This window comes from Neopelma chrysocephalum, unplaced genomic scaffold (genome assembly GCF_003984885.1).
Source record: "Neopelma chrysocephalum unplaced genomic scaffold, ASM398488v2 Primary Assembly neopelma1_42b, whole genome shotgun sequence".
NCBI classification, from domain to species: Eukaryota; Metazoa; Chordata; class Aves; order Passeriformes; family Pipridae; genus Neopelma; species Neopelma chrysocephalum.
In genome coordinates this window covers 4,155,248-4,167,418 of record NW_020897701.1, presented here as the reverse complement: position 1 = coordinate 4,167,418, position 12,171 = coordinate 4,155,248, and the positions used below count along the sequence as shown (strand labels likewise).

At 41.3% G+C, this 12,171-nt stretch overlaps 1 protein-coding gene across 9 annotated transcripts in view; it reads right to left on the bottom strand.

The window, feature by feature from the left end:
• The window catches only part of SLC20A2 (solute carrier family 20 member 2), a 57,766-nt gene that overhangs the window by 24,112 nt on the left and 21,483 nt on the right, over positions 1–12,171 (bottom strand). For all 9 annotated transcript variants that reach the window (XR_003533226.1, XM_027677019.1, XM_027677017.1 and 6 more), the window contains 4 exons: positions 8,489–9,039; positions 3,553–3,693; positions 2,231–2,316; positions 203–299 (listed from right to left, as the gene is read on the bottom strand). Coding sequence is in view for 8 of the 9 variants with exons in the window: in XM_027677019.1 (XP_027532820.1) it covers positions 203–299; positions 2,231–2,316; positions 3,553–3,693; positions 8,489–8,777 (613 nt within the window). In the remaining variant the exon portion in view is untranslated. The remainder of the gene's footprint in view (positions 1–202; positions 300–2,230; positions 2,317–3,552; positions 3,694–8,488; positions 9,040–12,171) is intronic.

The window sequence follows — 12,171 nt, the reverse complement described above, 5'->3', positions numbered from 1 at the left end:
TGATCAGAAGGGTGTCACAAAAACACACTGCACAAATAGAAGCATGTGGGGAGGTGAATGATTTAGTCTTGCCCTTGTTAACTTCTAGGATAGGAGATAACCCTATGGTGCTGATGGCTACCTGACAGCACACTGGTAGAGCATCTTTATGCACTGTGGGAAGCCTCCCTCCCGTGCCTCCTCCTGTGGATGGCTCACTCACCTGGTGCCCCTGTGTACATGATGGAAAACACGTTAATAGCTATGGTAGCAGCATAAAACACTGGAAGTGCACGGAGACCGTTGGGCACAGGGTCTTCCTGCATAGAAATCAAGGAGAAAAAGGAAACATTAGTTGGATTTCACACCAGATTAATGTCAGCATGAACCACCATGAGGAAAACACATGCTCCCAAGTCAGTGCTTCTGGGGAAGCTTGACACTGTTAAAGGGAACCAGGGAGACAGGTTGTACTTTCAGGTTGGCTGCAGACCTGCTGAGCAACCTGGTGGCAGGTTTCTTTCTGCAATTGTGTCCTTATCCATTTTTGTCTCCAAGATGAGGAACCCCTTTCACTCAGCACGACTGAAGGGTGCCAAACAGGAGAGGGCTTTGATGTTTTCAGGCAAGGTTGCAAGCATTGGTGCAATGCATCCATCTCAAAACCTTACTTCTAACCTCTCAGTTTTGACTGAGACAGCCTGGCACTTTCTACCAGCTAACAATATCTCTGAAATAGTAAGTGTCTGGCTGCATGGAACAGGTAACACACATAAAGCGAGCACACAGTGTTTAGCATGCTGCCGTGCCTGCTGCCCGCAGCAGCCTTGTGCCCTCGGCACTCACAAGGAAAGGCTCAGCTGACGGTGCAGCGGAAATGTACCATGTGAGCCACGGACAAAGCTTTTGTGAGGAGACTGCCTTGGCCTTTTGAGGGGCTCTGAGTATTTGCAAAGAGCCTGGCGAAGCTGAGGGCTGGCTAATGTGGTTTTGTTTCTTGCTGCCATGAGCTATAAATGGGAGCTGAGAAAAGGCTGCAGCCGCCCTGTGCTGTGCCCCAGTCCCAAAGCGGGATGCAGCAAGGGCTGTATTTGCAGGGCCAGCTGCTATTCACAGATACCCCCAACAAGGGCGTAACAGGCCACGAACTCGCCAGCTAGAAAGCTGCTCTTTTTTTATGCATGTACATAACACAAGTTGCTTCCTGCTTACGGTAGAAGTTCTACAGATCTTACTACTTTGTGAATGGCACAGATGGCAATAGAAATGCAATGTCCTTAACTTGAACTTTTTCTGCCTCTTGAATGCTTAAATATGTGGCTTTAATACCAGAGTTCATGTATTTTGATGACTAATTTCTTAAGTTGCTAGGTTTTGAATGCCATAGTGGAACCTTTCCTCATCGCTTATGCAACTTGAGTACTTCTTCATTCAAAGCTGAGTCTGATCAAATCTATCACCTGTTTTTATCACTGACATTTATTTAGATCAGAAATAAAGAATGATGAAGCTGAGGTTACAGGTGGTGCTATTTATAGCAAAAGAATTAATCCCTCATCTATTTAAGTTCCTTGTGTAACTGCTAATATAGTGCCCCTTATTTTAGGTCATTGTCATGCACTACACTTCCCCATTTTAGCAAGCTGAATGGTGTGAGAGAAATGGAAAAAGCAGATAAAAGTGTTCTGATTTCCAGTTCATGCTGGGTGGCACATAAGTGATCTTTTGCACTGGAGGTATATGGACTGATGTTATCAAGTCACTAAAACCCACTGATTCAGGTTTCTTGAGAATATACAAAATATGCAGATGCCCATCTCCTAATGTCTGATCTGCTGGAAAATCAAAGCTTAAAATTTCACATCTCTAAAATGCCAATTAGAGTATCTCCAAGACAGAACTGTTCTGTTTGAATAACAGTCAGAACAGCTATTGTGAGGCTAAGTCAATGCCAGCAAGCTTGTACTAATACAGAAGCAATTTCGGTGTACCATCTTCTGACCAAATAGAATATACAATATTAATTATCACATAGCACCTTCTAAGCCTCAAATACTTGTCAAATTACTTACCCTGAGCTTTCAGAACTGCTAAAAGCAAGTACAGTTCAAATGGCTATTAAAAAAAGGACTGGTCTCCTGTGCAAAAAGCAAGCCACAAACTTTCAACTCTGGAAATGCCAGCACTCAAATGGGAGGCTAGAATACAACCTTCATACTAAGCACTCATTACAACAGGGAGATTTCTTTACCTTGTTTAAAATGAAGAATCTAATCAGCACAAAGAGGACTCCAGACATTAAGCCAGATAACAGTGGGGAAATAAACCAAGAGGCAACTGTGTTGAAGAAAAGAAAGAAGGAAACTTGAAATAAACAGTATTCTTGCATAATAGTTAAGTAAGTTGTTAATGAGCAATAAATTTTAAAAAGTTCTTGTACAACTGGAATGAATGTTCTGTATGTTTACTTACAACTGGTGCAACTCAGTGTCCATTGACATTCATTAAAGTCAAAGTAATGCTAGACACCATTAGAAACATCAGCCAAAGCATCTCCTGATCATTTTGCAAGTTTAGCAATCAAATTCATCATAAAAGTTTCTTGTAGTTTGAATCAGAATAGACCAAGAAAACCCTATAATTTCCTAATCACCACAACCACAAGTGTTGCATGCGAGTGGAAAGCAACTGCATTTAGCAGGATGTCATGCTGCTCGCCAGGGAAAAGTCTCAATTTCCAAAATGCCATAGAAGCACCAACTGTAATGTATAACGCGTGTAAATTTTTTGCAGGCCAGCACTGCAAGTGTCCAGGACTGATTTAACTGAAGTAGGTGGCATAACTCCCACTGATACCAATAAAACTGGATTAGGGCAGCACTCTGGAAATCTCATCCAGAGTGATTTATTGTTTGCAGCATGGTGAACAGATTGATTCTGTTATCACTGTAAACTCTCTTTTACTTTCAATAGAATTAAAATGAATATATGCATTGCTAAAGTTCAAATATATTACCATGTTTTCAGAATCAAATCCTTTTAATACAGGCTTTAGGCTGCAACTCGGGTTACAAGGCTCCCAAACCAATAACAAAAAACTCCATCACATCCCTGCTTGGATGTACAGATCTTGGCAATGGGAGGCTGCGAGTTAAACATGTGCTGTATGCCCAGATTTTGCCTCCCTGAAGGTGGTGGGTGGAGAAACATGACTGTGGGCATTCACATGATGGCATTCACATTGTTAGAGAGCAAGAACAGGGTAGTATGAGCTGCCACAAAAAGAATTAGAAGAGGAGGAATGTCACCTTGAAGCATGTCTCTCTGAGAGACAATGTGTCCTCAGCTTACCTCTGGGGAAGTGCAACTTTTGTCTTACCCCTTTCTCCACTGCAGACACACCGCAGCCCTTAATAAACATGGCATCAGCGCATCTTATGAATGACACGACTGGGGTGGAAAATAAGTTAACGAGGGACTGCTATCAGCACAAAGCAGATTTCTGGGGATTTTTTTTGCAGGCAGCACACACTATTTCACATCCTGTCACACATAAAAGGAGACAGCACTTACCAATCTTGACAAGCTGCATCCACTGGACACCCTGCGTGCCAATTGCCACCAGAGAAAATCCAATCGTAGCACCTACAATGCAATGGGTCCCTGATATTGGGAGTTTCAAGAACGATGCAATTAGCTGCCAAACAGCAGAACCTAGAAAAAACCCAACCATATGATATAAACAACAACAACAATAATGTAACACAGAAAATTCTTTGCCACATACCCACATTCTTTTAGAAGTGCTGCCTACACTCCACATGCATAACAGAGATCTTCTAAAGAGAGTTTTGTTCCTGTTCTGTCTCTAAAAGCAGATACTAAGACAGTTTAATAGCAGCTTTGAATGCTACATCTTACTTATGACTGTTTATGACTAGCAGCTCTTTACACTTTACAACAGTTCTCCCTTTTTTTTTTTTTTGAAGGCTTTCAATATTTACAGCCTGTCTGATTAAATACACAAACTGGTCCCAGCCTGCATCAAGCTTAGAAAACCTTATTCTTGAGAGCTGGATCTGGAAGCCTCCACGTGATCAGTGTGAGAAGGTATTCACCATTTCACTAGTGAACTACCCATGCTCCTAAATTTGGATACTACCAGAGAAAGACTCAAATTGTGGGGCAGAGAGTTTTTATGCCTCTTCTCAATGATGCACAGCCATTCAGAGTCCTCTATAGGAAAAACAGACTGAGGAGGGAATAAGAACTCTCTCAACTGCCTTTATTTGCAGTTCACTGTTGCACTGGAGAAATTCAGAACTGCAGAAAGGTCTTATCTTAGTCATGGAGTAGCCAAAGATATCCTGGGCATAAGGAAATAACTAAGAGATGGTGGTTAGTGGTCTATAAAGTAATGCAATGTCTGATGTCCCTACAGATGTCCAGGAAGGATGGTGGTCAAGAGTGCGGGGAAGAAAAAAAAGTACCCCAAGCACCACTTTCAGTAGTTAGATCAGACCACATTTGGCCACCAAGCCCTTGAGCATGCAGCTCCATGCTTTAACTCACTTTCACTTTACAAGGACCCAGGTTTCCTACTCCTCTTGCAGTGGCACTAACCTCAGGACACCAAAATAATTTTGACAGTGACACAAGCATTCTGTGGACCTCACCTAATATTAGAGAATTCTTAGAAAGATCTCTTCTTCATCTTAAGACTTGATGGCCTTAAGACTAAATCTGCATGTGTTAAGAGGCACCAATGGCAGCAATCAGACTGCCATGAGAGATCCTGAATTTTCTGGATCATGCCACCTCTCTTAACAGATCTGCAGCAGACACAGGTGATAAAGCAAGGTCACTGAACACAGGCTGTTACCCAAAATTTCAGCCTCCATCCTCAATTCCAACACTAGAAGCTGGTTTGAAGGTCTTGAAACAGAGCCATCTGCAAACGGTGATTTGCTGGTATCATATGCAGCTACATTTGGAAGCCAACCAGTTTGTAAAACTGATCTCTCCTGGGGTACTATCCCAAAACAACTGTTACTTCTCTTGCCCTTTAATTTTTTGGCTTATTTTCCCCTGTACTAAAATAAAAATAAATACACTTTGATACCTTTGACATGAACTTAGATACCAGCAAGTGGAAGTGAGGTGAAAGAGAAGTCAGATGGTTACATCTGTAAGGAGTCAAATAAACAGATAGGCCAGCCATAGGTATGTAGTTACAAAATACTCAGTCTGAAAAATAGGGAAACACGACCAAGCCACAGCTGCACTGCAAATGTGTAGTGAGGGCTGGGTTTTTTTGTTGGTGGGGAAATAAAGGGATCATGGAACTCTTTCGTGTTTTAACAACTCAGCAGAATCATAGAATCACAGAATGGTTTGGGTTGGAAGAAACCTTAAAGATCATCCAGTTCCACCCCTCTGCCATGGACAGGGGCACCTTCCACTAGACTAGGTTGCCCAATTGAAAACAAACATGAGAGCAAGAGGAAAAATGGATGCTCTGAGAAGGACAATGCATGATCTAAACAAGTTTAAGGAAGCATATTAAGGAACAGAAGAAAATACAAATCAAACCAGAGCAGGACTTTCCTCCAGTATTTGTAGTGCCTTAACTACCTACACCAAAGCTTTAACTCGTCTTTAACATAAAATGTATGTTTCAAGTTTTTATCTTTGCAAAACTAACCTAGGAAGCAGGAGGCTCACTAGACCTGTCACAAAGTCCCAAATTCAGACTCTTCATGCCTGCTGACACCATGGCTGCACACCCTTTCCTCTAATACCCCCTAAAGAGAGAGGGCTGGCTGCAGACTGCCCTGACCAAGAGTTGCCAGCACCAGCTTTTGGCCCAGGGTGCGTTTCATGCTCCCCTGCTGCTGAAGGCACCACATCATTCTCCTGAGGCTCCAGTGCTGTGTGCCAGCCATAATCCCCCATCAAATACCACGTCACCTGCAAGACTAGATTAGTACTTTGTTTTGCTAATCCTGGCTGGGATGTCCTCTCTGTTGGTGGCATCTCCTCAGTCGCACCAGCTGCTGACTTCTGCTCACACCAGGACCACTACAACACCACCCAGACAAATCCTGACAATAACCTGACAATTAGTTAATGCTAAGGAAGCACTACAATTTACTCCCAAAAGCAACAGTCCCTAACTTCTGATCTTCCTAATAAACAACATTTTAATCTGCTATGAATTATTACAAAATGCTACATTTTAAAATTTTAATCCCATTGCTCCCTGCATCCTTCTCTCTTAGGAGAGAAGGTTGCCCTGAAAATGACCATCTGCTGTTTGCTGCAAGCATCAAAGGATCTTCCATCAACATCTGGAAAGACGATACAGTGACTTTTGGTCTCTCCCAGACTGTTGACTCATTTAAGCTTCATTGAAATTCAGAAGCTAAATCCATTCAGAAAAACATGATCATGAGGCATGAGAGAACAGGATAGGGGAAAATGCAGAGCAAAAACAGAAAGAGGAAAAGAAAACATCCAAGAAGGCTCAGAGAAAACACAGAAAAAATATCATACATCCAGAGAAGAGCTGGAAATGGATTTGAGGGGAAAAAAAATTGAAATCTGCATTTTGTAACTTGTGATTAATTCTGAGATTTAAAATGTGGAATTTCTTCTTAATGCCCTTACTGGAGGAAGGGAATGCAACTGGTCATGAAGTTCACACAGGCTTATGTAAATACGCATGCAAATAAGTTGTTTTCTTTGAGCTTCTGGCCAGTTGCCTCTGCAGGGGGTATCTGAGACTTAAAACTTTGCCCTGCCAGGATCAGGATGCCAGAAATAGATACAGAAAAGAAAAAGGACCCTTCCATCAATGGGAATCATGAGTATCAAGAATGTGCAAGTCACATTTCAGACAGTGAGCTATCTCAGCAAGAAGACGGCTAAATGATGCAAGTGGAAGCCTGAGATTAGCTCAGATGGTTAGAGCATGTTGCTAATAATGCCAAGGCTGTGGGTTTGATCCCCATATGGGCCATTCACTTAAAGAGTTGATCCTTGTGGGCCCCTTCCAACTCAGAATATTCTGTGATTCTGTAATAAAAAACCACCCTACAGCCCAAGGGAAAGACCAGGAACCTGCAGCTGACCTTGCAAGATATCAGGAAAGAGGAATTGATGGGGGGTGCCCAAGAGCACTCGATGTGGTTTAAGGTGGCAATCCCCCAGAAGGACCATCTAGGGAAGTGGCTACAGTCCCAGTAGTGATTTCTCACTAACCAACCCCTCTTCCCCTTGGGCAAGGAAAGGCGGCCAACCTTCAGGAGGCTCAGGAGCAGCCAAAGAACTAAGGGAACTACCTCCCCACAGTCAAGCACACAAAGCCACCTCTCACAATTCCGGAAACTGTCACTCAATGTCCATTTTGATCCATTAAAATAAAAAGCTAAAGTTTCGCCTAAGAAACAGGAAAATAACCACATGCAGTAGACCTCTGCACAGATTCACCTACCTCATGTGCAGGTCCTGCCTAAAAACTGTGAGGAGGTTAGAAGGGGTAGGTGGAAATAATATTTAAATCAGGTTTAAGTAGGTTTAAGGAAGAATATTTTTAAGTGGAACATCCCTTTCAAACAGAGGGTGCTGCGATGCTTGTATAAATCACGCCACCCTGTCATGGGATGCCACAAACCTGCCAGACTGAGGAAGTGGTGGTGGGATGGAAGTGCTGGCCCCTTGCCTGGGTTGCCTCTCCCACAGTGAAAGGGTTTCCTTCCTGCTGCCTCCTGACCTTTAAAAGCAGGTTTGCTCCTTGAGGGAGCTCTCTAAATGCTCACAAAGCCTCTTGCATATAAACAAAGAGTAAATACGGTGGCTTAATGTTACTTACCTCAGAATATGCTATTTGTTCTAAACAGAGATTTAGTTAACTAGCACCAAAAGTAGGGGAACAGACTCTAAAGTACACTGACCTGCTGTCGGTTTGGGCCAGAAAAATTAAAGAGACCTTAAATGTGTGATTATTTATCTTTACTGCTCCCTTAGTTTTGCCATGAGCAAGGGTGAAGTGTACAACTAATAGCAATCACTCAGCTAGACAAACAGTTTAAGCAAATGTGTTTGGATTTTCCGTGATTTTTTCCAAAACAACTCCTTCTTGTACATACTCACTGCAAACTGCTGTTTCTGTAGAATCTTCTGTACAGACACAAATGCTATGCTTTCCAATTTTTCATTTACCATCACAAAAATCTCTAAAATAACTTTTTTCAGTATCCTATACATAGATAGGATCCATTGTGTAAAACACTTCTTTTTGTCTATTAGTTATGAACCACTGAAAAATGTAAATTATTAGAAGCATTTAAAAAACATAGGAGACTTAAATAGGAGTACAGGCCCCTGCATTCATACAAGACCAGATGTGCAGATCCAGAAGACGGGAAGACTTAATTAACAATGTTCACAACAAACAGGATGACAAACACACAACAAATGTTACTTGGAATAGGAAAGTGTTACTTACCAACCATTGCACTCACTTCTCCTGCCATCAGCAGTGGGACAGACTCGTTGTACAGGTTAACATCAATGATACCTTTCCGAATTGTTTCTCCTACTTTTGCTCCCAGTAATACCGAGCCAGTGGTTTCAAAAACTGAAGCCAAAATGCAAGCCTGGCGTAAAGTAACGACACCAGAGCCCACAGCCGTGCCAAAAGAATTTGCAACATCATTTGCACCAACCGAAAAAGCTAAAATAAAAGCAATGATAAAACCCACAATGACCATCCACAGGTACTCATCCATTGCCATCTTTCCCCAAACCGTAGATTAGCTTCCCCTTTGCAAATAGTTAATAGTCAAGGCTGGAGGGCACCGCAACGGATTTGGAAAGCAGATTTCTTGTAAACAATGAGTTCTCTCTGGAAAGTGCTGGGTAGTGTTAGAATGTGAAGAAACTGCTAACTGCTGATTTTCAAACTACTATAAATACTGTTCATTTGGCTGCCTTCGGTCAGCAGTGAAACACATTCCATATTTTGCTCCCAAACCGGTACAACTGCGATGTTCTGTCCTGCAACAGAGAAAAAAAAAAGAAAAAGAAAAAAGACAAAAAAAAGAAAATTAAAAAAAAAAAAAGGAATACTCAGCAGAACCCATAACAATGCGCGTTTTCAGAAGTAAACAGATGACTTAAACCCACTAATGGGGTCCTACCTCAGCATGTGACTGCTCTAATCATAAAGCAATTCAGAAAAGATTCAAATTAGGTCACCTCCAAAGCAATATGTTTCTTGCAATATCACTGACCAAGAAAATCTTTTGAGCAATTTAAAAGGATTTAGAAAGTTTGGGAGTTTTGTTTGTGTTGAATTTACTGAGCAGAGCAATAAGCCCTCTTTCTAGCAGGAGGATTCTTCTTGGCTTTTTGTACCAAGTGAATATAAGACATACCATACAGCCTGATTCCCAGATGATATACATCACCTAGCTTCACTGATCTCAGCAGAGCTCTCAACATTTTATCAGCTGCAGCCATGGATGCACTCCTTTGAAAAATTATTTTATATATATGTCTGTCTAGGAAACACCACTGCAAATACTCTGAAGAGCATTAATCTGTTGCTGTTATCACATCCCACGCAGCAAGAATACCATTTTGTTACAGCTTTTTAGTCACTGAAACAGCGCAGTAATTTCAATATTTCCATGTATCCCTACTGGTTTAGAGAAGTCTATAAAAAAAGCGCAACTAAAACATTGAGCTCTCTGCTCTTTCCTACAGATACTTATCAATTACTGTTATTATATTCAAACCATTGTCAAAGATACCTTTTAGTATTTCTTTTGATAGCTTCAGATTTATGACCAGATTTATTGAATTAGTCTAATCTGATAAAAGAGTGAGCTCTTTCAAACCAAAAAATTGACAGAGAGAAAGGGAATTTAAAAAATAAAACCTGCACCATCCAAAAGACTGTTAAACAGAGTGATAAGGCCCACAGTGACATCAAGATGGTCAAAAGCTAGAAGCAAATTTTCCCAAACCACCTGTCTCCTCTCTTCACAGCCACCACAGACATCCCGTGGCAAGGGGTTAAATGAATGCAAATATGCATCAGGCAACTCCACACGTTTTAAGAAGCACCTCTAGAGATGAGGGGATATCAGATTAAAAGCCCTGAGCCCACCTCCTGCTCGCTCAATTTCCTCACAGTTGCCTCAGATTCATGCAATATTCCCATAAGTAGAGTTTCAAGATCATGTTTAATTTCTTTTGATAACCCAAATGCAATATAGGTTGTGCAGTAGTGAAGAGTAAGGGTCCTCTGAAATAATGGCAAAATTAAAAATTAAAAGAGATTTTGCATATTCCTGAGATGTTGGATACTTGAGAACAACCAACAGGAAAATATCACATTTATGAGTGTTTCCTAAAAAATTCTTAAACTGATGTCAAGGATTGATGCTTTCTCCACCTATACATATTCAGCAGAAAAGATGTCCCTGTTTCTTTTTCCAGGCTCCAAACTGGCTGAACAACTGTTGCTCCAATCTTTTCCAGACATGGAGCAGACATAAATCCTTGAATGCCTTACACTCTAAAATAACATTTCAGAAGGTCTTAGTGGCTAAAAACATTTGTATAAGGATTTTTATACTATGAGATAACATGAGAAAACAAAGCACCAAAGCACGTTTGCTGTTTGAAGACTTGTTGCCTTTTTATAATTCATGAGCACTCAGCCCATTGAGTGGAAAATGACTTGACAGAGACAGAAAACGCTAAAGATATTTGGAAGAAACAATTATAGTCAGCACTTGTTTGCCTGTGAAGGAAGACAAAACCCCACTAAATGCATTCATCAAAAAAATTCTATTATGTATATCAGATTTTTGCTAGGAGATGAAGTTCTGGAGTAGGGTCCTTCCTTGATCCTGGAGATTAATGATTAAATTCTCCACCCTGCGTGGATTTACACAGTACCTTTGCCAAGTTAGCCTCGGTGCCTCAGTTTCTTCTCCTGAAAATGGGCAAAGCTGACTGAGATCCATGCATGCATCCACAGAATCTGTGATTATATGAGACCCATTCCCTTTGGACAAGCAAGATGAAAGCACACCCATATTCCCAATAGAGATCTATCTCTTCTGTACTTATCAACCAACCTACCAATTTACTGTGGTGACCCAATTTCTGGGATAAGGAAGAGCAGGGGGATTGTGACATTCCCCTACCGCAACGGAGTTCATGAGACAATGTTTGTCAAATCTGGCTCCTCCAGCCACAGCAAGTTCCTGCAGCTTCCAAAATAAACCACTAAGTCACAAGGTTGCCTTTATTAGATTCCCTGGGAAAGGGTGGGGAGAAATCCTCCAGATGGTCCCAAAGAAATTAAGACTTCAAGTGTGTGTATGTGTGCTCCTAAAATGCCTCATGAAGGCCAAAGAGTATCCAAAAGTCAGTGGGGCTTTTGGCAAACAGCTCAGAGAGGCAGCTACATAAATACCCTCCCTGCGAAATGGGATATATGGCCTCGAGAGAAAAGGATGTCTTAAGTAAGAAGTCACCCCTCCTGTCATTTTATAAAGGTGATGGTTCAAAATAGAGCTTCCTCCAAAACTCGGGAGGCTCAACTTGATGTCCATGGCATTGATACAAGGAACAGAGCACAGCAACAGACAAGCCTTGTTTTTAAGAAGATGAAAATCAGAAGGAAAAGAGGAATAAACACACATTTAAAAACTAATATGTAGGCTGCCTTTGAATGGCTAGGTGTTACTACTTTCAAACTTAAAAAAACAGTAAGAGATTTTAAATGCTTATAAAGAAAGAAACAGAATGAAAAAAAGGCACATCTCTGAGAAAGTTTTCAGAAATGCAAAATATCCTGCAAAGTAGGCCAGTGACTAAATACAGACTAAATCTTGTACCATGCTTCTTTCTAAAGCTCAAAATACATCTGGCATGCTCAGACACGCTGAGCTATGCCCCTCATCACCTAATCTAACCGAAGAGCCTGTGGTATTTTATGTTGTTATTGGGATGAAAAAGAAACTGGGATGGAAAAAACACCATGCATTAGGGAACAGCAGATGATCTGCTCTATGTGTGACACCTGGAAGTCATTAGCCTCTTTCCCTCCTGTGCTCATTTATATTTCATCAATGTGCCCTTATGCAGTGCAAATGCAATTCAACCTGA